General features: G+C 35.5%; 1 protein-coding gene across 2 annotated transcripts in view; it reads left to right on the forward strand.

Moving 5' to 3' along the window:
- Nucleotides 1-27,674, forward strand: part of CNTLN (centlein) — a 311,202-nt gene that overhangs the window by 249,083 nt on the left and 34,445 nt on the right. For both annotated transcript variants that reach the window (XM_078436769.2, XM_078436771.2), the window contains exons 19-23: nt 5,880-6,071; nt 12,142-12,239; nt 14,153-14,279; nt 15,680-15,817; nt 16,594-16,779. In XM_078436769.2, the coding sequence (XP_078292895.2) occupies nt 5,880-6,071; nt 12,142-12,239; nt 14,153-14,279; nt 15,680-15,817; nt 16,594-16,779 (741 nt within the window). The remainder of the gene's footprint in view (nt 1-5,879; nt 6,072-12,141; nt 12,240-14,152; nt 14,280-15,679; nt 15,818-16,593; nt 16,780-27,674) is intronic.

Below are 27,674 nucleotides of genomic sequence, written 5' to 3' on the forward strand. Positions count from 1 at the left end.
TAGAATTTCCATTAGCTCCCTGTTTTGTTTATTCATAGCATTCACTGTAGTTTATTGTTACATATTTCTAGGGTATAGACTGGTAGCCACCTAAAGGCAAGGATTGCCACTTTTTTGTTTATCACTGAAAATAGAGCTAGTAGAGTTACTACTATGTAGGATGTATTTAAAAAATAAATGCTAGGGTGGCTCAGTCAGTTAAGCCTCTGACTGCAGCTCAGGTCATGATCTCGTGGTTCATGAGTTTGAGCCCCACATCAGGCTCTGTGCTGACAGCTCAGAGCCTGGAGCCTACTTCAGATTCTGTGTCTCCCTCTCTCTCTGCCCCTGCCCCACTCAGGCTCTGTCTGTCCTCTCTCTCTCAAAAATGAAACACATTTAAATAAATAAATAAATAAATAAATAAGTGCTAGATACTGAATCAGTTCTGGGTTTAGATATTCACTATCGAAATCTGCCAGAAAATGTTAAGTTGGGGCCCAGAATACAAGAAATTTATCTCTTGAATAAACTGAGTGAACTCTTACATACGAGAACAAGGGAGAATATGTCAAGAGAGCCTTATTTACCCTGTTCATGGGATTCCATGGCTACACAGCAAAAGGAAGCTTTGGGCCAGAGCTTTTGCTTTGTAATTAAACTGTAAGATGCAGATCTAGAGGCTATTTATTTCTAGCATAGAAAATGAGACCATTTTTTTAATACAATTGAAGACATAAAATTAACACAAAATTATGGATAAGGAAAAAATTAAACCAGGGTGAGGATGTTATGCAAACTATATACTGTGGGGTTTGGGATATTTGGTCAAGGTGGGGCAGGCTGGCCATAAGAGAACAAGGTTCAAGAAAGAGACTTATTTTTTAAAAGTGGGGACTCACATTAGTTTTCCATGCTACGTAGTAAGTTGCCGCAAATTTCTTAGCTTAGAAACAATGTACATACTCAGTACCTCACAGTGTTCATGGGTGGTGGTTCTGGCACAGCACCGTGAGGTCCTCTTCTCAGAGTTTCACAGGGCTGCCATCTGTGTTGTATCTTCAAGGCCAGGCCGCCTTCCTTTCTGGAGCTCAGGCTTTTCTTCCAAGCTCTTGTGTTTGTTGGAAAAATTCAGTTCCTTGCACTTGTAGGGCTGAGGTCCCTGTTTTCTTGTTACTGCTGTTCTAGGACCATTTTCATTCCTGAGGCCTTCCTTAGGTCCTTGTCTTATATCCCTTCAACACTCCTCCCATAACATGGCAACTTACTTCTTCAAGGCCAGCAGGAGAATCTCTCTGATGTCAGGAAGGCCCCAGGAATTCTTTTATTTTTTATTTTATTATTGATTGATTGATTTAGAGAGAAGAGTAGGGGGGGAGAGTGCAAGCAGGGGAGGGGCAGAGAGAGAGAGAAAGACAGAAAATCCCAAGGAGGCTCTGCACTGTCAGCACAGAGTCCAATGAGGGGCTGTGAGGTCATGACCTGAGCCAAAGTTGGATGCTGAACCAACTGAGCCACCCAGGTGTGCACTGTCCCCCCACCTCTCCCACCCCCCACCCCACCACCTTGGATTTTTTTAAAGGGCTTATCTGATTACATCAGGACCAGCCAGGATAAATTTGCTTTTGATTAATTCAAGGGCCTGTGATTAGGAAACATGATTTACAGAATGCCTTTAGCATATAACACATGCAAATAATATAATCATGGGAGTGATAGTCCATTATATTTGCAGGTCCCAACCACAGACAAGGGAAGGGTATTATGCGAGGCATGGGTCACTGGGTCATCTGAGTATTCTGCCCACCTCAGAGCTCCTTACTGAAGAAAGAATTCTCCAAAATATTTTGTTTCCTCTTACAGTTGCATAGAGGGCTCTTTTCTTTTCAGAGACTTACCCTCCAATGTTCTATTTAAATAAATAATAACTAGTGTCTAGTTTCAAATTTTATAGTATTAAATTCTACTTTGTAACCTTTAGTTAGAATAATTGACTAACATAAATCAATACAAATCTCAGTACCTATTCTCACTGAAGTCAACTTTTAAATTGAAATAGACTTTTTAAAAGATTGTTATATCTTTTAAAGGAGGGATTATATATATATTTTTATATATTTAATATTTTGGATATATCACAAAGCTCTTCTTAAAATCCAGGTTCTCAGCCTTTAAGATAATTCTCAGACACTTTATGGCAGCATTTACCACAAGGTAGTGCTAACAGTAATGCTATAAATTTAAATTTTGCCAAGTGCTATCATAATTTTTTTTTAATTCTGCCCTCAAAATTACCTTTGCAAGGGTGACAAGCATCATCCCTAGAATTTTTCAATGAGGAAACAAAGTCATGTGCTAATTCGTGTCACCCAACTGGTAAGCAGTAGATCCAAAGCTAAAATCCAGAAATTAGGACTCTTCCCTGTGTTTTATTATTACTTATGGTTTTAATATGAATGACATATATTTTTAAGTGTTTGGAGATGGTAAAGTAATAATATAGAAATAGGAATCATTGTTTTGATAAAAAAGGAAAAGTAACAATTTTAAGAGTAATCTTAATTTATTCATAAATTTTAAGCATAATCTGTTTCTAACAAGATCATCACAATGTGGTCTCACATGTCAAACTTGTGTACACTAAAGAAAGTTATTTATGCTTCTTGTCTCATCGGTAGCATTTCCAAATAAGAGAGGATGCTTTCACTGAGAGAAGTTAGTAATAGGGCCATCATTATTTGTCCAAAATTCTGAGGAATAAAAAACTCCAAACTGATGAAATATATGATTTGCTTATATCCTCTATTTCAGCATATGCTCTGTAGCATTTCTGGGCATATATAACTAATATTATGGAATATGTTTTAAAGATTGTAGATTTTAAATATTGGTAAATCAAAACATGATTTATATTTTAATAAATTACAAATTGTGGTTTGCTGTCTCCATAATTTCAGTGTTTCTTTAGTTAATGAATTTTTATATTGTTAGATTGAAGTTAAAATCTACGTATACCTGTCTTTTAGAGATCTGAATTTATTGGCTTGTTCTTTCCTCCATGAAGGATTTATTTATAGTGTTAGGATCTACCATCGTGGAAGGATTAGACAGAAATCTAATGGCATACAAATTTAACAAATGAGAGAAGCCACCAGTGCTGTTCGGGGGAAGAAAAGAACCTCCTCAAAGTTTAGTTTTCAGTGTTGCCTACAATTCCACATAGAATTGTAGCCATGAGTTATGTCATACCAAATTAAAATCTCAGAAAGTCTAATTTAGATGCATAGCATTAACTTCAGGATTGATAAATGCTCCGATGCACACTACCTAAGTAAATGCTGATAACATTACCTTACTAATAAAAGTGTATTTTAATTTATATAGTGATAAACTAATAGATTGTAAATATAAACTGAAACTGATGTGTCTTCATAGCACCATCCATGCTACAAATAGCAAGACTTCAATTTTTGGAAACTTTCTTTTGGTCCTTACTATACAGAAGGCATTGTTTTTAAATTTTTTTTTATGTTTATTTATTTTTGAGAGAGAGAGAGAGGCAGAGAGACAACGTGCGAGTGGGGGAGGTGCAGAGAGAGAGGGAGACACAGAATCCGAAACAGGCTCCAGGCTCTGAGCCGTCAGCACAGACCCCGACGCGGGGCTCAAACCCACGGACTGCAAGATCATAACCTGAGCCAAAGTCAGAGGATCAACTGACTGAGCCACCCAGGTGCTCCAAGAAGGCATTGTTTTTAGATAGCCTGGGGAATACATAGGGGAAAAAGGCACAGTCCTCTCTCAAGGATTCACTAGGGTTCATGGTTGAAGAACAGGCATAGAGCAATGGGAGATAAGAGAATGGAGAAGCTACTTTGTTGAAGAAAAAAAAGGAAGAAAGAACAGAAGCCTTCATAAAGGAGGAACCACTAAACTCTTCTTTAAGCATGAGCAAGATTTCAGCAGAAGGAAACACCATGTGTAGAGTCATCAATGTAGAAATGGCATTGGTTTGGGGAATGGCAGGCAAGATTGACTTCAGATGATATGTAACTGAAACAAGTTGAAGCTAAATCTTAGCCTTATTGTAACCACAAACATCTGAGCTTTATTCTTTTGGGGTGAGAAGCTTCTGAAAGGTTTTCGAATAAAGGAATAGGAGGCCAGTGTTGTTTTAGAAAGTTGTATAAAAGATGATTTCAAAGGACGGAAGATTGCAGCAAGGGGAAGGGCTTTGCAGTAGTCTTAGTAGGATAGTGAGAGTCTTCATTAAGAAAGTGGCACAGGGAAAGAATATGAGAAGCATTACATAATTTATAGAACCTGACAATTGATTGGACATAGAGAATTAATAAACAAGGAGGGAAATGGATTCAGGCTTGGGAGATAACCAGAAGATTTTCAGGCTTAGGGAAATTATAAGGTTGCTTTTAGATACTAAGTATTAGGTACTTTTGAGACAATCCATGAATGAATATTCCCTGAAAATATATAGAACCACACCTTTAGATCATAAGTTCAAATATAATCAGGGGTGCCTGGGTGGCTCAGTTGGTTAAGTGTCTGACTTTGGCTTAGGTCCTGATCTCACAGTTCGTGAGTTCAAGCCGCATGTCAGGCAGGCTCTGTGCTGACAACTCAGAGCCTGGAGCCTGCTTCAGACTCTGTGTCTCCATCTCTGTCTGCCCCTTCTCCACTTGCACTCTGTCTCTCTCTCAAAAAATAAACATTAAAAATATTTTTTAAATAAGTTCAAATATAATCAAAGAAATATTTTTTCACTGAAACATACTTATTTCACCAAAACATAATATCAAATATATCAAGCCCTAATTTTTAATCTAGTATCTGAAATATTCATATTTAATACTATACACATATACACACAAACACATATGCAATTGTTCATATAGTTTGTAAAAGTCATGTTTATATGTAGTGTTAATGCTTAAATAACTTATTTTGTCCCATATTTATATTACTGTACACGTTGACTACATCTTTTGCTGTTTCTCATTAGAGTTTTTCAGAAGGAAAGATTTTTGCCCCCTGAGAGATTTCAGTACCATTTTATCTAATTGTTCCTTATGTTAAACTACCATATTATAAGCTTCTTTGGAATCATAAAATAGTAATGCAGTTACCTCTTAAGGAGCTGTGAGTTGTTAGGCCATTATAGCTTGGTGGCATTCTGCTGACTGCAGATTGGTGAACAAGAAGGGCTGACATTAAGACCATTTCTTCTACACTATTTCATAAAAACATTACCGGTAGGTATGTCTCTTAGTAAAATGTTGATGTTATTAAAAATTCAAATGTAAGGAGTTTAGTGCAATTCTACGCTAATATTACAAAGAGGACTTGTCAACAGTCAGATGCATAAGACTAAGCGAATTTGCACACTATTTATTTGAGCTAAATCTCTAATAAGCCTCTTCTGCTAATTGGACTTAACATTTATGTTACTAAATGAGAAACGTTTTGGCTGCCATATAGGATAGTAAGACCTACCCAATGGAATAAACAACTAACATCTGTTATCCTGTCCTGCTCCAGCTTGGCTTTTACCAGTTAAGTACATCAGCCCTGAAGTCAAGGTTATCAAATATGTGAATCTCTGGCTCAGCCATGTCTATGTGAGGTCAAAGAAATATCACATCATGAGTAAAGACCAGCCAACCAAAAGATACTAGATACAGCTGGTCCATTTTGTTTTAACCTTTACATACCCTACGACCAGAAGCAAAAACTAGTCAAGGTTATAATCTTTGTAAAGTTTTAACGATAACTATTTTTAGAATTAATTTCACTCTTTGGCATTAGAATTTTATGCTGATAATTGTTAGGTTAAAGGTAATTATTTTTATAATACATTTATATTTATTTTCTTTTTAAAAAAGAAGCTAAATTTGGATTTGGCTGACCTTCGGAAGGAAAAAGAAGACTTACTGAAGAAATTGGAGTCCTCATCTGAAATCACAAGTTTGGCAGAAGAAGTTTCCCGAGTAATAGTTCCACGGATACAAGTTACATCACTTGGTCCTTCAAGGAGCATGGATTTGGAGATGAAGCAATTGCAGTGTAAACTAAAGGTGATTGTAAATTTGTTAAACATGAAAATATATATTAGGTTTTTGAAAAATGTGTATTTATTTTGAGAGAGAGGGAGAGCACAAGCAGGGGAGGGGAAGCGAGGGGGAATCCCAAGCAGCCTCCACGCTGTCAGCATGTAGCCAGACGCAGGGCTCAAACCCACAACCCGTGAGATCATGACCTGAGCCGAAATCAAGAGTCAGGTGCTTAACCGACTAAGTCACCCAGGTGCCCCTTAAGTTAGTGAATCCTTAAAGACAGGTTTATATTGATGCTAATTTTTAAAATTCTACTAAGGGTAAATTATGGCATAAATAATCCAAAAATTATTGATTCTATATTTGATCTGTTTTAGCCTAGTAGATTCTTATATGGTAACTCATAACACTACTCTCTGAAAAATGACAAGACACCATGAAATCCTAGGATGGTGATAGAAACTGGCCATTGTCATTTCTCTTCTACTGCTGAACTCCCTCTCTGCCCTCCATTCCTCCCTGCACTGAACAGAATCCTTTCTGTATCTACATAAGTTGAATTGCTTCCCTCTACACAACTGCTACTATTTTAATTTGGTTGTTGTTGGTTGGAAATGTGGAAGGAGGAGGGAAGTGGAGGGAGGGAGAAGCCCTGAGCAAAGGTGGGTTAGTATAATAGATTTCAGTGAGTTACGCCTGAGAGTAAGAATGACAATCAGTGTTCTTTTCGTTTATAAAGAATTCTATCTAAGTCCAATTGAAACTGTCAACAACTTAAAAATAAGGCTGACCTTAGTTTAAATAGAATTACCTTGTAAGAAACAGGATTCGTGACTTCTAATTGCAAAGTTTATTTTCATACTGTTTAAAACAAGCTCATTTATTCCTCACGTATTTAATTATTTTGTTCAGTGGGGATTGCTAGCTGGTAGCTAAAAAGACAGTGTGTTTGGGACCATCACTGTAGTGAGAGTCACTAGAAAGGAAGTTCTGGTTGGACATGCACAGAATACATTAGGAACAGAGTACCTGTGACTGTTAAGAGAGTATTAGAATATTGAATTATCAAACAGACTCAGTTGTTTTTAATTCGAAAGATCATACGTACATTCTCCAATAATATCTTTAAATGAAGGATTGCTAAGTAGAAAATAGTATAAAGCTTAAAGTAAATGATTGTATCATTCCTTGAAAATATTTTGCTTTGTTAATAAGAATGAGATATACACAGTGGCATTAATTTAGATAATTCTTGAATATCATCATCTTCAGACAGTTCTTGTGTGCATAACTTGCCTCAACTACTACATTTTATAAGTTTAAAATACCTTGTGTAATAGAAACATGAGAAAAAATAGTTGCGTAAGTTTTGGTATATGTGTATGTATCTTCTTAAAATGCATTTCTGTCTGTGAAAAAGTGGAATAAAATGTACAAATTGAACATTTCAGTGTTAGGTTACTATACAGTGTTAGGTTACTATACTATCATAGAGGCTTTAATTCATGGTTCTATGATTCTTCTTACATTTAAGTCTTCATGCTCCTAATAAAAGTTTAGTTTTCAATAAGATAAAATAGAATGTTGGATCCAATAATACCTAATCTGACCTCTAAATTTTTTTAAGTTATTAATAGCTTTAAGTCGACTTATATTTTACTTATGTGATTTTACGTACTGCTAATGTCCTAACTTAATTTTTGGAAATAATAGACCCATATCAATATCTATAAGTTATTTACCTTATGGTTTCCCATGGTGTCAGTTTTTACCTGTATATAAATCTCTCTTTCACTTTGGAGGAATGTGTGAATCACAAAGGTAGGACTATGAGGATGCCTGGAGCATTTAGACCACACTTGATGTGTACTTGAAGTGTCCATGAGTAGCCTGCAGTCCTGGAACACTGGCCCGTGACAAAAGGATAAATCTCTACTTTTGTCTTGTTTCATGTTTTAATATGGAAATACCTTAGAAGACCAGTACCTTAACGTACATAATACTTTGTGCTACTACAAATTTCTGTTTTGATATTCTATTAGTTTGCTAGGTCTGCCATAACAAAATACCAGAGACTGGGTGACTTAAATAATAAAATATTTTTTTCTCATAGTTCTGGAGTCCACAATTCCAAGATCAAGGTATCGATTAGGTTTGGTTTCTTCTGAGTCTTTAGAATTTATTACCTTGTAGATGGCCACCTTCGCTGTGTCTTCACATGGTAATCCCTCATTCTGTGTGATTCTGTGTTTAATCTTCTCTTCTTGGAAGGATACCAGTCATATTGGATGAAGGCCCACTGATATGGCCTCATTTTACTATACTTACCTCTTTAAAGGCCTTATCCTAACACAGTGACATTTTGATGTTCTGGGGTTAAAACGGCAACATATACATTTTGAGGGGACACAATTCAACCTATGACAGATATCAAATCGTTAGCACAATAGTTTTCCAAGAAATGACTTCTTTTCTAGTTGATGTTTTTATGCTAAATTTTTAGAAAAACTGGTTAGATTTGTATATATTGAAGGCTTATATACATCTTTTTTATTTTATCCAAGTAACTTTAGACTTTTCTGTATAAACTCTTAGGTGTACTTCTCAGATATACGTGATACATTCAGTATCATTTGAGTGCTCATGTGTATTTTCTGTATCTTCATTTTTACCCATATTAGATATGTTTCTTCATGGTACCCAACTTTATATAGATAGATGATCAAATATTTAGAGACATACAAATTCCTTCCAGTGAATGTTATATATATGCATATACATATACAATATACCAATATACATACATGTATGTACATATATATACCATTATTTTGTATTAGTTTATTTGTAGTTATATACACACTTTGAATTGAATAGTACTCTAATTTATATTTGTGATTCTTTGACTTCTTGATTGTTGAAAGCATCCCTTTTGATATATACCGTGTTCTTTTCCAGTTTCCCAGTAAGTTCGTAATGAAGCATAGTAGTTTTTAAACTACTGTTCCTTTATATGTAACCTGTTGCCAGGCTGGTTCTAAGTCCTTTACAAATAGTAATTCATTAATCCTCATTTCTACCCTGTGAAATAAGGTCTGTTATTCTATTTTACTTTTGAGAAAGCAGAGACACAAAAGGTAAGTTAATTGTCCAAGGTCACTAAGCTACTAAGTGATAGAGCTGAGATTAGAACTCAGTCCATCTGACTTCAGAGTCAATGCTTTCATTCATTACACTCTGAAATTAAAAAAAAAAAAAATGTTTAACAAACTTAGATAGGAAAGCTCTAACCATGATGGATTCTTACCATTGTGACATTTTTGACATACATGTTTTACTCCAGATTTGAGGTCATGCTGCAGAGATAGTAGAAATGGAAAAAGCTAGAGGCCCTGGGTTTTGATCACTCTTTGTGCATTAACTTCTTATGGGACTCTACTGAGGAAATAACTTCTCCAGAGGTTGAAAGCAGGCATACCTTTCTACCCACTCCATAGGATTTTTAAGGATCAAATGAAGTGGGTCTGAGATTTAGAGATTCTAGAAAAAGTATATATCAAGCTGGTGTTGTTTTATTTACTGTAATTCAGTAATCCTTCAACTATCCATAAGCCAGAGTTATAGCATTTTCAGTCACCTAAAATAACAGCCTTAAGTCTAAAAACAACTACCTTAAAATCCACTTAATTTATTCCACTGAAGATATTGTCAGGCTTCATTTACTGCCCGTTGTCTTTTATTTTAAGTGCCACTCTAGTAAGTCTATTTGTTTAACTTCTGAGCTGAAAATATCTCAAAAGTAGAGAATGAGAAGTAGGCATATTAAGGGGCAGGATGATTGTTTTCAGTCAGGAATATGGGAAGAGCAAGAAATGTCGACCAACAGACCAATAGAGCAACAGAGAAAAAGAAAATATTAAAATGTTAAGGTAAAAACACAAAATTAGAAAAACAGCACTCTGGGACCATTTAGAGTAGGGGTAAGTTGCCATTTATATCATAATAGTTCCAAAAGACATGACTATATAATGATATAGTGATACTATAATACAGCAATATAATATATATAATTAATACAGTGGTTATAATATATAGCTATATAGAAGTATCTCTATTAGCTTAATGTAATTATAGATGTTCATATTTCTAAGTGAGTGAACAATCATTCCAGAGAGAATTTAAGATTAATAATTAAAGCAAAAGCTTCAATTATCTGCTAAATTCACTAGTGTGGAATATCTTATTCTGGCAATGCACATCATATATGCTGGAAATTTAGATTGCATTAACACAAACATTTAATCAAAATTTTTAAAATTCAGTCTACTTGCCATGTTAAGGTTTTTAAGCCTAAGTTTTTAAGAAATTTATATATTTAATGTAAAAGTTAAAATTATTTCAAAAATTTTATTCACATATTCTATACCAATAAGATATTTAAAGTCTGTCTAATGAATTTGACTTGTATTTAAATGGTGTGAGCAATGGTTTCATGATTAATGGTTTCATCTTTACAGATTTACAATTTTTTTTAGCAGGAGTCAGTCAAACCTGGGAATAGCTAACAGAAACAATTGATTGTAGTTACAAAGAAAGATTAGCAAAATAACTATTCCAAATATATTTAAAGCTATCATATTTTATTCTATTTATATCAAGTTAATACTTCTAAATTTTAACAAGTAACTTAATGTATGTTATTACTGTCTTGTAGGTGGAGAAACTATAATATCAGACACACTAGGCAATGTGTCAGATTACTTATTTACTTAGCACTTGAGTCAAAATTGAAAGTTAGGGTTCCTGATACACTAGTACCTCTGGCTCTTGGGCTGTGCGTTAACAAATACCACAAAGCTGTTCTGCTTTGAAAAACTCATGTTTATGCGTGAATATTTCAATAATAAATAGTATGATCAATAAATTCAAGTAAGGAAGTATTTAGTATCCCTAAGATTCCTTATCAGTTATCTATTACTGTCTAACAAACTATCTTAAAATGTAGCAGCTCAAAACAATGGCAGTTTATTAATTCTTATGATCCAGTGGGTTGACTGGGCAGTTCTTTTACTTCTCTCTTTTGAGTTCTCTGGTATGCCTGCATTCTTTTAATTCAAGGATTAACCTGGACTGCAAGTTCCAAGATAGCCTCACTCACAGCCTGGGAGTTGGTCTGCAGGCTGTCTGCTGGGATACCCCAGTACTCCTCCATGGCCTTTCCTCTGTCTTCCCTGCAAGGTGATCCCAGGCAGCATTCCAAGAGCCAAAGGTTTAGCTGCAAGGGTTTAGGCCCAGCAGCTGGTACTTGCATAATGTCATTTCTGCCATATTTGCCTTGGTCAAAGCAAATCACAGGCCAGACCAGACCAGGCTCAAAGGTTTAGAAGATGGATCCCTCTTGATGGGAGGAGCAGCAAAGTATCTGTGACCACATTTAGTCTGTTATAACAGGTTCTTAGTAAATCAAGCTTTCATTTCACGTGATCTTGTTAGCCTATCAAAATACTAAATTAATCACATGCACATTTACATTTTACAGAGATAGTCCTTATTCCTCAGAAAGTACTTTGGGTGTGTACTTTTTGTAATTGTTATATGATGGCATTCTTTTGTGGTTTTGGTGTGTTATATGAAAATTTAGTATACCATAGTACTTCTGTTAAAACATATAAAATAAACCATTTAAAAATATTAAAATATACAAGTATATTAAAATGCCCTTCTGGGGCGCCTGGGTGGCTCAGTCGGTTAGGCGTCCGACTTCGGCTCGGGTCACGGTCTCGCGGTCCGTGAGTTCGAGCCCCGCGTCGGGCTCTGGGCTGATGGCTCAGAGCCTGGAGCCTGCTTCTGATTCTGTGTCTCCCTCTCTCTCTGCCCCTCCCCCGTTCATGCTCTGTCTCTCTCTGTCTCAAAAATAAATAAAACGTTAAAAAAAATTTTTTTTTAAAAATAAAAAAATAAAATGCCCTTCTTAATTATAATCATATTTATTTCAATATTATTACTCTTCATGAGAATGGCATTTATTTTGATGCTGCATTTGACCAAAAATTGAAAAGTTTATTTGATTTTATATGTGTTTTTAATCTAGAATGCAACTAATGAGCTCACTAAACAGTCCTCAAATGTGAAGTCTCTGAAATTTGAACTCCTAGCAAAAGAAGAACACATAAAGGAAATGCATGAAAAGTATGTTCTTAATATTTTTATCCATTGTATTTGGTGCCACCTAGTGGTAGTTAACTCTATTAAACATTGCACGCAAGAAACAAAACCCCATGTTAAAAATTAGCTTTTCCTTCCTTCATGTTTAAGCCTCAATAAGATGAAAGTTCAAGGAATATTATCTATAAGCATAGTTGATGACAAGCTATGTAATATTTTTTAATTAGAGTAAGAATATTTAAAGTTATATTTTCCTTCTTAGAAGTAAACATTTAATTTTGAATGTATATAAATTAACGACCTAAAGACTACGAACAAAACACTTCTGAATGTGGTAATTCTTTGACCAAAATTATATATGTAGGTTGATCTCAAATTGGATTTAATGCCTAAGCTTATAAAGCTAAGGTGGAAGAAAAGGAAAGTTTTTGTTGGTCTCTAAAATAAATGGAAGATTACAAAAGTTTGTATTGTATGTGTTGTTGTTGTTTTTTAACAAAAAGGGGTTTAAAATGTCCTATCTCACTGAATCAAAATGATTTTCTCTGTATATTTAATAGATGTATGAGAGCTTAGGGGGTGATAACATGTTTAGGTGGAATGCCAGTCTGTCCCTGATAATTTGAGAATATATACGTATGTATTAGCAAAATAACGCAGATACATATATACTATAACATTTTAAGTGAAGATCACTTAGAAGTGATATTAACAGATGAAACTACTGACAAAAATATTGGTTAATTTTGTAGACAAAGTATCTTCAAGTTTATTTATTAGCATAAGAGGCAGTCTTATTTACTATCTAATAGTGAGGGCCCTAGAGAAATAGTCTTTGAATCCTAGTTCCTCTACCTGCCAGCTCTGTATCTCAGTTTAATAGTATTAGCTTGTAAAATTCTTGTGAAGATTAAGAGAGAGCGTGTAAAGTACTTGTAACAGAGACTGGCACCTAATGAGCACTCAGTAAATGTTACCTGTTACGATTTAGTAGGCACAGTAATAGTTGTTACTGCAGCTACCATTTCATATCTGTCATCAACTTAAGCTAAACTGATATGTCAGTTCAATCGTACATGATATTAAATTAGAAGATACCATGCCTAATTTTAGTGTTTTTGTATCATAAGATTTTACATTTGTTTGTTTATTAAAATACAGAATTATTTTCTATCAGTGCTATGCTTTTTAATGATCTCTGAATATCAGTTTGATTTTTCTGAGCAATGCAATAATATAATTTAAATATAATTATTTTATTTTATTTTTTTATCTTTTATTTTGAGAGAGAGTGCAAGCAGGGAAGGAGCAGAGAGAGAGAGGGAGAGAGAGAATCCCAGGCAGGCTCCCAGTGCAGAGCCCAACACCGGGCTGATCGTCACAAACATGAGATCACAACCCAAGCCAAAATAGTCAGATGCTCAACCAAGTGAGCCACCCAGGCACCCCTAAATATAATAATTTTAATTTTTCATAAATTTTGTCAGTCTTTCTCAGTTCTTCTACTTTTATGCCTTCATGCATATATATTATACTGTAATTACCAGTCACAACTGGATTTTAGATTTTATAAGTATACAGAGTATGAATAGATCAGTACTCCATCTCATGCAAATATCTTATTAATTTGCAATTAATATCAGTTAGCATTTAAAAATTAAGTATTTTCGGGGCGCCTGGGTGGCGCAGTCGGTTAAGCGTCCGACTTCAGCCAGGTCACGATCTCACGGTCCGTGAGTTCGAGCCCCGCGTCAGGCTCTGGGCTGATGGCTCAGAGCCTGGAGCCTGTTTCCGATTCTGTGTCTCCCTCTCTCTCTGTCCCTCCCCCGTTCATGCTCTGTCTCTCTCTGTCCCAAAAATAAATAAACGTTGAAAAAAAAAAAAAAAAATTAAGTATTTTCTAGCTCTCTTATAAAATATCTTTTTTCCCCTTCAAGGATATCTCGAATGGAGAGGGATATAACCATGAAAAGACATTTGATAGAGGACTTGAAATTTCGACAGAAAGTAAATTTGGAAAGTAATGAGAGTATTAATGAAATGTTAGAAAATCTTGAAAAAAAGGTATCAATTTTTATGTTCTCTGACACTAGAAAATACCACTTTTCTCTTACCTTCTTAACTTGAATATTCAGTCTTAATAAATTCCTAGAAAATATTCATAGAATACATGTCTGCTGTTACATAATTACATTGTTTGATCTGAAAGTACGTTGTTTTAAAATTCAAAACTCTAAAATGTCATACATAATATAGTCACACGTTCTCTTTGTATTTGTAAACATGCCATGAGAGGATAATCACGTCTAATTTTTAAAACTTTCAATGTTTCTGGGTATATAATTACATTTTATTCAACATTTTAAAGTTGAATTTATACAATTTATAAATTATTTATTTGCTTTATTTAATTTACTAACATTTATGATAGAACCAAGCATATATTTTTAAGTGAAAAAGGTAATAACCAATAACTACCAGAAGCTCTTTAAAAAGTGTACTTACCACAGTTTTTTAAAAGTGTACTTTTTCCTTTGATACACTTAATTCAGTATACTTAGGAAGAGAGCTTTATTTAACATAGTTATATATCTGGCCCCAAAGTAGAAATCAGCAATTTGCTGACTAAGAGATATTTAAAAAAAAAAAAAAAAAAAAAAAGGTGCTATTTGCACAACTCCTAAAGCAGCTTGTGCTCTGGCATTCACTAAATGTTATCCACTCCAGAGAGAGCATCTCCCTTACTTTTCTTGTTGGAGATAAAAATGTAAGTATCTCTTAGCTCAAATGGATTTAAGAAAGAAAATTTTACATGAGCAAGACAAATGCATGTGGATTTTCTTTCTCTTTCTCTTCCCACACACCCACATAAATTATAATTACTTCCTATAGGTTTTTTCAGTGTTATCACTGAAATTTTGCTGATTTTTAAACTTTAATAATCATTTCAGATATAGTCTTAGAATCTGTGTATAAGTAATTATATCTTTAGTGGCATTAAATGAAAAAAGAAAAACTATTCTTTCAAATGTATAATAACTATGTTACATTATTATTTAATTCTATCCTAAAAAGTACATGTTATATTGGAGGTAGAACTGAAAGTTATCCATGACTTACTTAAGAATTCAAGACAACCAATCCCCTGCTTAAGGAGGTTAAGGTTAGTAATTAAAGGAAACATAGTTAAAATTAGTATTGTATTCATACATTTTTTGTGCATTTTTCATTTTGCTATTGATTTAAGGATTTTAGTCTCATTCATAGTGAGTTCTCCAAATCTAATTTACTTGAATTTGATATCATTTATATTTTTTGCTCTTATTATTTAAATGTGATATCATTTATGAGAAAATAAATGAAATTAGACTTATTCATGAATCATTTGGTTTCTGTTGAAACAAATAGAGTATATTCCTAGAATGGCTTTACCAATAATAGTTATCGTTATGCTTTTAATGTAGGTGAAGACACTAACTGAAGAGTGTTCCAACAGGAAGGTGTCAATTGATTCACTAAAACAGAGACTCAGTGTTGCTGTAAAGGAGAAGTCACAGTTTGAACAGATGTATCAAAAAACTAAAGAGGAATTAGAAAAAAAGGTATGCTTTTCAGACATGTTAGCTTAGAAATGGAATATAGCCATATCTTTTTCATTTTTAAAACTGTAATTTTTTTCTGCCCAAAATTACTATGAACAAAACTGCTCAAACCTCTACATGAAACACTAAGCATTTGTTTAACATTAAAGGTAATGCTATATTAGAGAAACAGATTTTGTATCTGAATAATTTTTTTTTCATTTTTTTAATGTTTATTTTTGAGAGAGAGAGAAGGCACACACAAGCAAGGGAGGGGCAGAGAGAGAGGGAGAGAAAGGATCTGAAGAGGGCTCTATGCTGACAGCAGAGAGCCTGATGTGGGGCTCAACCTCACAAACCATGAGATCATGACCTGAGCCAAAGTTGCACGCTTAACTGACTGAGTCACCCAGGTGCTCCTTGATAATGTCTTTTAAATGAACACTACTATTAAGAACTGGCAAAAGTGGATATAAATTTTTTAGATCCACCTAAACTTATAAACTAATTAAATATTTCCATTGACATATGAGATATTTTGGTCTAAAATAGCTTCCATGTCTTTAATGATTTATAATTTTTTAAAAACAAACTAATTTTGATGATAAATATATGAGAATATGTGCTCACCATATTTTATTGAAAATAAACAAAACAACCATCAATTTAACCCAAATAAAAACAAACACATACGTAAAAAGAATCATGAAGTCATTTCTTTATCTAACATGAATAACTAAATCTTCTAAATATGTTTATGAATTATTTTTTATTCTGTGATTACCGGTCTTTTGCAGGATGTCAAGCTTGGTCTCCTAGTATCAAAAATAAGTGAGACCGAATCTGCAATGGCAGAAATTGAAACAGCAGCATCCAAGCATCTTCAAGGATTAGCACTGAAAAGTGAGCAGGCCCTAGAAGGTGCACAAAAGAAGTTGCTCTTAGCCAATGAGAAAGTGGAGGAGTTCACCATCTTTGTGAAGGTTTGAATTATTTGCAGTTTACTAACTCGTGCTTTAGTTCAGGCAGAGTGGCGGCCTACTTGAGATGATTTGGGATACTTTGTGATTTCTTTCTGCTTTCTGAAAACCATAAAACATCTTCTGCCTTACTCTCCACATTGTTCAATTTTTGTCTGTAACAGATCTGGTTTCATAGCTTGAGCTTAAAATTTTCTACCCTGTTTTTAATATTCTTTTCTTAATGTTAGTTCAGTTATGAAATTGCAGTAATCACATAATCAAGACAGATTCTAAGATGAAATAATTAAGTCATTTCCATTCTACTCTCCTTTTGAAAATCCAGCAGGAACAATCAGAAACTTGTCCCAGGTTTATTGAAGCTCAGAGACACCTCAACCCCAGTCCATAGCCTGTCATACATGGAATGGGTAAAGGAATGGTAAATGACTTAGCAGAAAAAAAGGAAGACAAACCTAAGTGCCCGCAAAGGCTGTACTCTCTAGAAATTATCTGACAGCTGAAGAATCCCCAGAAAGGCTCAGTAATTGGCTATAAGGAACCACTTAGGGTGACGGAGAAGGGAAGGATACAGGTGGTTTGTTTGAAAGTTTTTATAAGAAGCTTTTAGGCCTGTGGTCTGTAGTTTTGCCCCATACGTTTGGACAGAGCTCTTCCCTTAACTCTTCTGTGAGAGCTGAGGAAGAGCAGCTTTGGTTTCAGAGACACCAGGCACTGAGGACCAGGAATCTGGTGATTGCTCTGCTGCTTCAGTCCCACTATAAGTCATTTACACCTCTATGTGGTGCCTTTTCTTCTGCCTTGTATTGTAGCTAGGAAAGGAATCCATCGCCACTAGAGAGATTATGAGTCTTTTAAAGTCAAAGACAATGTTTTATCAATTTCCACCTTCACAACATCTGCCTGGTGCCTTGCAAAATAGTTGGCATGTGGTAAGTAATGATCACTACCTAATCAAGTTAAATTTCCATTAGAAATGTAAGATTTCTTTTAAAGTTTATCTTTATTTTGAGAGAGAAGGAAAGCAAGTGGAGGAGGGAAAGAGAGAGAGGGAGACAGAATCCCAAGCAAGTTCTGCACTGTCAGCATAGAGCCCAATGCGGGGCTCGAACTGACAAACCATGAGATCATGGCCTGAGTTGAAATCAAGAGCTGGACACCCAACTGATCGAGCTACCCAGGTGCCCCAGAAATGTGAGATTTTAATGATAGTTCTTTGGCCTTTAAAAATAATCACCAAAATAGTTTGATTACAGTGGGAAAGCGACTCTTTCTCTCTTTTCTCCTGTAACCACACTGTTCTTTTTTCTTTTTTTTTTTTTAACAATTTTTGATGAGATTAAGTTCTCATGCCATTGTGTCCTTCAGAAGGCATGCATGATTAAAAACTGGCATGTCATATACTACAAAGCTGTAGTAATCAGTATGATACTGGCACATAAATAGAGACATATATCAATAGAATAGAGAGCCCAGAAATAAACCCATGATCATATGGCCAATTAATCTTCAACAAAGGAGGCAAGACTAGGCAGTGGGAAAGACAGTCTCTTCAATAAATGGTGCTGGAACAACAGGATAGCTACATGCAAAGGAATAAAACTGGTCCACTTTTTACATCATACACAAAAATAAATTCAAAATGGATTGAAGAGCTAAATGTAAGATATGAAACCATAAAAATCCTAGAAGAGAGCACAGGCAATAATTTCTCTGACATTGGCCATAGAAACATTTTTCTAGGTATGTCTCATGACTCAAGGGAAATAAAAGTAAAAATAAACTGTCGAAACTACATCAAAATAAAAAGCTTCTGCACAGTGAAGGAAACCATCAACAAAACTAAAAGATAGCCTACTGAATGGGAGAAGATACTTGCAAATGATATATCTGCATTTAGTTAGTATCCAAAAGAGTTAGTATCCAAAATATATAAAGAATTTATACAACTCAACACACAAGAAAACAAGTAACCCAATTAAAAAATGGGCAGAAGACATGAACAGACATTTCTCCAAAGAAGATATCCAGATGGCCACCACATTAAAACATGCTCAATATCACTCATCATCAGCGAAATGCAAATCAAAACCACAGTGTGATATCACCTCTCACCTGTCAGAATGGCTAAAATCAATAATAAGAAACAACAAGTTTTGGTGAGGGTGTGGACAAAAGGAACCCTCACACACCATTAGTGGGAATGCAAACTGGTGCAGCCACTGTGGAAGGCAGTATGGAAGTTCCTCAAAAAATTAAAAATAGAATTATCATATAACCCAGGAATTCCACTACTGGGTATTCACTCAAAGAATATGAAAAACTAGTTTGAAAAGATATATGGACCCCTATGCTTATTGCAGCATTATTTATAATAATCAAATTATAGAAGCAACCCAAGTGCCCCATCAGTGGATGAATGGATAAAGAAAATGTGGTATATAGATGTACAATGAAGTATTACTCAGCCATATAAAAGAATAAGATCTTGCATTTGCAACAACATGGATGGACCTAGAGAGTATATTGCTAGGTGAGCAAAGTCAGAGAAAGATAAATACCATATTATTTCACTCATGTGTAATTTGAAAAACAAAACAAATGAACCAAGAAAAAAGAGACAAAAAAACAAGGTTCCTAACTTGGAGAACAAACTGATGATTACTAGGCGAGAGGTGGGTGGGGGGATGGATGAAATAAGTATAGGGATAAGCGTCTGACTTCAGCTCAGGCACAGTTCATGTGTTTGAGCTCCGCATCAGGCTTTGTGCTGAGAGCTTGGAGCCTAGAGCCTGCTTCAGATTTTGTGTGTCTCTGTCTCTGCCTGTCCCCTGCTTGTGCTGTGGCTCTCCTCTCTCTTTCTCTCGAAAATAAATAAACATAAAAATGTTTTTAAAAAATTTAAAGGAACTGACATAGCATAGCCCTAGAAATTTACTTAAATATATATTTTCAATTTATGGAATCTTTATAAAAGGAAAATTTTAACTATACAATAAAATAATAATGCTACTTCCTGTCTCCTTCCCCTAATAACCCCACTATTATTTGTATTCTTTATTCCTCTAAAAATTGGCTCTTAAAATTTTTTTTAATTTATTTTTTATTTTTTTATTTACTTTTTAATTTACATCCAAGTTCATTAGCATATAGTGCAATAATGATTTCAGAGTAGAATTCAGTGATTCATCCCCTACATATAACACCCAGTGCTCATCCAACAAGTGTCCTCCTTACCCCTTGCCCATTTAGCCTATCCCTCTACCCACAACCCTTCCAGCAACCCTCAGTTTGTTCTCTATACTTAAGAGTCTCTTGTATTTTGTCCCCCTCCATATTTTTATAGTTTTTGCTTCCCTTCCATTATGTTCATGTGTTTTGTATCTTAAATTCCACATATGAGTGAAGTCATATGATACTTGTCTTTCTCTGATGAATTTCGCTTAGCATAATACACTCTACTTCCATCCGTGTTGGTGCAAATGTCAAGATTTTGTTCTTTTTGATTGCCAAGTAATACTCCATTGTATAGTATACCACATCTTCTTTACCCATTCAATCGTTGATGGACATTTGGGCTCTTTCCATACTTTGGCTATTGTCGATAGTACTCCTATAAACATTGGGGTGCATGTGCCCCTTCGAAACAACACACCTGTATCCTTTGGATAAATACCTAGTAGTGCAGTTGCTGTGTCGTAAGGTAGTTCTATTTTTAATTTTTTGAGGAACTTCCATACTGTTTTCCAGAGTGGCTGCACAGTTTGCATCCCTACCAGCAGTGCAAAAGTGTTCCTCTTACCTCTGTCATTGTCTGAGTTGTTAATTTTAGCCAATTTGACAGGTTTCTCATTGTGGTTTTGATTTGTATTTCCCTGATGATGAGTGATGTTGAGCATTTTTTCATTGTGTCTCTTAGTGATCTGGATGGATGTCTTCTTTGGAAAAGTGTCTATTCATGTCTTTTGTCTATTTCCTCACTGGATTATTTGTTTTTGGGTGTTGAGTTTGATAAGTTCTTTATAGGTTTTGGATACTAACCCTTTATCTGATATGTCACTTGCAAATATCTTCTCCCAATCCATCGGTTACCTTTTAGTTTTACTGATTGTTTTCTTTGCTGTACAGAAGCATTTTTTTTTTTTGATGGGGTTCCAATAGTTCATTTTTGCTTTTGTTTCCCTTGCCCCGGAAGACATGTTGAGTAAGAAGTTACTGTGGCTGAGGTCAAAGAGGTTTTTGCCTGCTTTCTCCTCTAGGATTTTGATGTCTTCCTGTCTTACGTTTAGGCCTTTCATCCATTTTGAGTTTATTTTTGTGTATGGTGTAAGAAAGTGGTCCAGCTTCATTCTTCCACATGTTGCTGTCCAGTTTTCCCAACCACATTTGCTGAAGAGACTGTCTTTATTCCATTGAATATTCTTTCCTGCTTTGTCAAAGATTAATTGGCCATATGTCTGTGGGTCCATTTCAGCATTCTCTATTCTGTTCCATTGATTTGTGCATCTGTTTTTGTACCAGTACCATAGTGTCTTGATGATTACAGCTTTGTAATACAGCTTGAAGTCTGGAATTGTGATGCCTCCAGCTTTGGTTTTCTTTTTCAGGACTGCTTTGGCTCTTCGGGATTTTTTCTGGTTCCATACAGATTTTAGGTTTATTTTTTCTAGCTCTGTGAAGAATGCTGGTGTTATTTTGATAGGGATTTCTTTGACTATGTAGATTGCTTTGGATAGTATCGACTTTGTAACAATTTGTTTTTCCAATCCATGAGCATGGAATATTTTTCCCCTTTTTTGTGTGTCTCCTTCAGTTTCTTTTATGAAATTTCTATAGTTTTCAGTGTATAGATTTTTCATCTTTTTGGTTAGGTTTATTCCTAGGTGTTTTATGGTTTTTAGTCCAGTTGTGATGGGATCAAGTCCTTGATTTCTTTCTGCTGCTTCATTATTGGTGTATAGGAATGTGACCAATTTCTGTGCATTGATTTTATATCCTGCACCATTGCTAAATGCATGAATCAGTTCTAGAAGTTTTTTGGTGGAATCTTTTGGCTTTTCCATATGGAGTATCATGTCATCTGCGAACAGTGAAAGTTTGACTTCCTCCTTGCCAGTTTGGATGTCTTTTACTTCTTTGTGTTGTCTGATTGCTGACACTAGGACTTCCAATACTAGGTTGAATAACAGTGGTGAGAGTGGACATCCCTGTCGTGTTCCTGACCTTAGGGGGAAAGCTCTGAATTTTTTCCCATTGAGAATGATATTAGCGGTGGGTCTTTTGTTTATGGCTTTTATGATCTTGAGGTATGATCCTTTATCCCTAGATTCCTGAGGACTTTTATCAAGAAAGGATGCTGTATTTTGTCAAATACTTTATCTGTGTCTATTGAGAGGATTATGTGGTTCATATTCTTTCTTAATGTGATTTATCACATTGATTGATTTATGGATATTGAAGTAGCCCTGCATCCCAGGTATAAATCCCACTTGATCATGGTGAATAATTCTTTTAATGTTATGTTGGATTTGGTTGGCTAGTGTCTTGCTGAGAATTTTTGCATCCATGTTCATCAGGGAAATTGGTCTGTAGTTCTCCTTTTTTTAGTGGGGTCTTTGTCTGCTTTTGGAATCAAGGTAGTTCTGGCCGCATAGAATGAGTTTGGAAGTTTTCCTTCCCTTTCTATTTTTGGAACAGCTTCAAAAGAATAGGTGCTAACTCTTCTTTAAATGTTTGGTAGAATTCCCCTGGAAAGCCGTCGGCCCTGGACTCTTATTTTTTGAGAGATTTTGATTACTAATTCAAATTCTTTACTGGTTATGGGTCTGTTCAAATTTTCTATATCCTCCTGTTTCAGTTTATGTAGTTTATATGTTTCTAATAATTTGTCCATTTCTTCCAGATTGCCCAATTTATGACATATAACTACTTATAATATTTTCTTATTATTGTTTTTATTTCTGCAGTGGTGGTTGTGATCTTTCCTCTTTCATTCTTGATTTTATTTATATAGATCCTTTCTTTTTTCTTTTTGGTCACACATGCTAGGGGTTTATCAGTTTTGTTAATCTTTCAAAGAACTAGCTCCTGGTGTCATTGATCCGTTCTACTGTTTTGTTTTTATTTCGATAGCATTGATTTCTGCTCTAATCTTATTATTTCCTGTCTTCTGCTGGTTTGGGGTTTTATTTGCTGTTCTGTTCCCAGCTCTTTAAGGTGTACGGTTAGGTTGTGTATCTGAGACCTTTCTTCCCTCTTTAGGAAGGCCTGGGTTGCTATTTACTTCCCTCTTATGACTGCCTTTGCTGCATCTCAGAAGTTTTGGGCTATCATGTTATCATTTTCATTGACTTCTATGTACTTTTTAATTTCCTCTTTAATTTCTTGGTTATCCCATTCATTCTTTAGTGGAATATCCTTTAGTCTCCAAGTATTTATCTTTCCACCTTTTTTCTTGTGGTTGATTTCAAGTGTCATAGCGTTATGGTCTGAAAATATGCGCGGTATGATCTTGATCTTTTTGTACTTGTTGAGGGCTGATTTGTGTCCCACTATGTGATCTATTCTGGAGAATGTTACATGTGCACTGGAGAAGAATGTGTATTTTGCTGCTTTAGGATGAAATGTTCTGAATATATCTGTTAAGTCCATCTGGTCCAGTGTGTCATTCAAAGCCATTGTGTCCTTGTTGACTTTTCTGCTTAGATGATCTGTCCATTACGGTAAGTGGGGTGTTGAAGTCCCCTACTATTATGGTATGATTATCAATGAGTTTCTTTATGTTTGTGATTAATTGATTTATATATTTGGGTGTTTCACATTGGGGGCATAAATGTTTACAATTATTAGATCCTCTTGGTGGATAGACCCCTTAATTATGATATAATGCCATTCTTCATCTCTTGTTACAGTCTTTAATTTAAAATCTAGATTGTCTGATTGAAGTATGGGTACTCTGGCTTTCTTTTGGTGACTATTAGTATGATAGATGGTTCTCTACCCCCTTACTTTCAATCTGAAGGTGTCTTTAGGTCTAAAATGGGTCTCTTGTAAACAGCATATAGATAGATCTTGTTTTCTTATCCATTCTATTATCCTGTGTCTTTTCATTGGAGCGTTTACCCCATTGACATTTACAGTGAGTACTGAAAGATATGAATTTATTGCCATTGTGTTGCCTGTAGAGTTGGAGTTTCTGGTGATGTTCTCTGGTCCTTTCTAGTCTTTGTTGCTTTTGGTCTTGTTTTGTTTTGTTTTGTTTCCTCTTTTCTTCCCTCAGAGAGTTCCCCTTAAAATTTCTTGCAGGGCTGGTTTAATGGTTACCAACTCCTTTAGTTTTTGTTTATCTAGGAAACTTTTAATCTCTCCTACTTTCAATGACAGCCTTGCTGGATAAAGAATTCTTGGCTGCATATTTTTCCAATTCAGCATGTTGAAAATATCCTGCCACTCCTTTCTGGCTTGCCAAGTTTCTGTGGATTGGGTTGCTATGAACCTGATCTGTCTTCCCTTATAGATTAAGGACTTTTTTCCCTTGCTGTTTTCATAATTCTTTCCTTGTCTGTGTATTTTGTGAATTTGACTATGATATGCCTTGTTACTGGTTGGGTTTTTTTTTTAATCTAATGGGAGTTCTCTGCTTCTTGGATTTTGATGTCTGTGTCTTTCCCCAGGTTAGGAAAGTTTTCCACTATGACTTGCTAACATAAAACTTCTACCCCTCTTTCTCTCTCTTCATTTTCTAGGACTCCTATGATTTGGATGTTATTCCTCTCTAATGAGTCACTGAGTTCTCTAATTCTTATATTGTGCTCTTTTGCCTTACTTTCCCTCTTTTTTTTTGCTTCACTATTCTCCATAATTTTGTCTTCTATATCGCTGATTCACTGTTCTGCTTCATCCATCCTTGCCACCTTCAATCCATTTGAGATTCCATCTCAGTTATAGCATTTTTAATTTCATCCTGACTAGATTTTACTTCTTTTATCTCTGCAGAAAGGGATTCTATGCTTTTTTTCAACCCCAGCTAGTATTCTTATTATCGTGATTCTAAATTCTACTTCAGATACCTTGCTTATATCTGTGTTGATTAAGTCCCTGGCTGTCATTTCTTCCTGCCCTTTTTTTGGGGTAAATTTCTTTGTTTTGTCATTTTGGAGGAAGGAAAAGAATTAATAAAATAGAAAATTAAAATTAAAAAATTAAAAACAACAGAAAAATTCTTATAAAGGAAGCTAGTTCTAGGTGTGTTTTGGTTTGGTTGTTGGAAAAAGCTTGATAGAATAGAGAAAAAAGGGAAGGAAAGGCAAAGGGAAAAAAAAGTAAGAAAATGTTTAAAATTTTAAAAAGATGTATACAGGGGTGCCTGGGTGGCTCAGTTGGTTAAGCGTCTGACTTTGGCTCAGGTCATGATCTCGCAGTTTGTGAGTTTGAGCCCCGCGTCAGGCTCTGTGCGTGTCAGGCTCTGTGCTGACAGCTCAGAGCCTGGAGCCTGCTTTGGATTCTGTGTCTCCCTCTCTCTCTACCCCTCCCCCACTTGTGCTCTGTCTTTCTTGGTCTATCAAAAAACAATAAACATAAAAAAAATTTTTTAAAGATGTATACAATAGAATAGAATAAAATGAAATGAAGAAAGTAACAGAATTAAGAAAAGTATTAAAAAACTGTAAAAAATGTTTTAATTTAAAAACACAAAATAAATTTTTTTTTCTCTTTCTGTATCCAAGAATAAGAAAAGAAAAAGGAAAGAAAAGACAAAAACCAAAACCAAAAAAACCCAAATAGGACCAGTGAGCAGAATGAAATCCGAATGAAATTACATCCAATTTCCCCTAGAAGTATAACTATACAGCACTTTATAGTCCATACACTAAGCAGGAGGGTAGACTTATGGTGGTCCTCTAAGGGCTGAGCTTGGTTGGTGCAGTTGGGGAGGGCTTGGTGTTATGGGTCTGTTCTCCAGTAGGTGGCACTGCGTAACTTACTGGGGAGGATCATTGTGGCATGCATGCAGGGGTATGCACATGAGCACAAGTGGTAAAAATGGAGTCACCCAGCTTTCCAGTGTCTGGTATCAGAACTCTGCACTCTCACTAACCAGCAATCAAGAACCCCTAACTTTGTCTCCGGCTCCCATCCACTCTCTTCTTCTACACTGACTGCATCCAAGCATCGGCCCACTAGGCAGCACCTCCTTCCTGAATTATATCTCATATGGGGCTGTGTTTCCAAACCCCTCACCTCTGAGAGCCCAGCCTCATGGACCCACTATGCCCCTCTGGGGGAGGGTCTTGTGGAGCAATGGCCAGGTGCCAGCTTCCCCCTGGGAACATCATAGGGTCATGCTGCTGCAGAGGCTCAGTGATTGTGGCTGGGTGCCTGCTTGCCCCAGGAAAAGTTTGTGGGATTGCAAGGTAGCGGAGGTTTAGAAATTATGGTAAAACACAACACGCAGCTGGCACCAGGTTTCACTGCCCCCTGGCATCTTTTTTCCAATCCCAGAAAACATGGCTGTTCTCCAGGATCACTAGGACCTTTGCCTGTGGGGAGGCCCCACAGCCTCTACCAAATGTGCTCCTAGCAAGGGAACCACCTCTCCCCGTGTGGCCCACAGACCCCTCAGACCTCACTTCCTGCTCCTGGAGATTCACCCTTCCCACCAGAGCATGGCCAGGTATTGACCTGTGGAATTTTCAACACTGCTTCCCCCTGTTGATAGAGTCCTAGTGGTACTGAAACCCTCTGCTTTCTCCTCTCTCCCTTTCTTGTTCAGTCACTCTTTCTCTTTCTCTCAGCTTCTTTCAGGGGGAGTGCTTTTCCTGGACTCTCCCTTCTTTCTGTGTCCTCTCTCCACAAAAACAGCTCCCTGCCCTCTGCAGCTTCTGTCTCCCCCAGTTCACCTCTCCACACTGCATACCTGCCAGTTCTGTGGTTCAAGTTATGCAGATTGTTGTGTTAATCCTCAGGTCAATTTTCTAGGTGTGCAAAATGGTTTGGTGCTGATCTAGCTGCATTTCAGGGATGAGAGAAGCTGAGAACTTTCAGGCTGTTCCACCAACTTGGCCCCTCCTGCTTACAAAATTTTATACCACTGTTAGTACCCCATTTAGAACAAATCCCTTACTTTGTTACTTTGGAAATCATAGATACCTTGGGAGTTTTCTCATTTTAAAAATATCTACAAAATGAATGGAATAAAACACTTTATGTGTTTTATCTCTTTTAACAAAGGTTTCAACTGATATAAAGTCAAACAATAAGCCTTGCCTCAGAGGACCCCAAATGATTGCAGAGTATTAATTTTAATAAACATAATTTACCTTTTCCCGATTTAAAGTGTCATTTCTTCCAAATACTTGTTGAGTAGTCTCACTGTTTAACTTATGAATAGCACTCTCATTGAATATTGTCATTACTCATGATGTAAAACCATTTTTATTATGACTTTTAGTTTCATAAGCCTTTGTTTTCTTGTTTTATATTCACATTAGGGTTTTGTTTGTTGCATTTATAGCCAAGATATAAAATATGAAATATGTAATAGTAAGATTTATTTGAATACAAATTATTATTTTTCCTGAAATATTCTTTGAATGTGTCCTTTTTAAAAAGAGTTGATAACCAGAACTTTTAAAAATAGAAAAATGAATGTTATGACTACATATATGGCTGTTACACACTGAAGTCTATAATAACCTTTGTCATATTGTAATAGGTATACTTCTTCTTCACAGAAAGTAACTTAGCAAAAGTTGTCTTTTAAAAAACAAAGTTTTTATTTTTGTCTAATGATTTGAATGATATTTAATGATAAAGTATCTAATTTTTAACTGTTGAAGAGTGACCTATTAATCCTTCATATTTTTCACCAATTATGTAAAGTATAAATGTCTTAATAG

This window comes from Panthera onca, chromosome D4 (genome assembly GCF_046562875.1).
Source record: "Panthera onca isolate mPanOnc1 chromosome D4, mPanOnc1 haplotype 2, whole genome shotgun sequence".
Taxonomy (NCBI): domain Eukaryota; kingdom Metazoa; phylum Chordata; class Mammalia; order Carnivora; family Felidae; genus Panthera; species Panthera onca.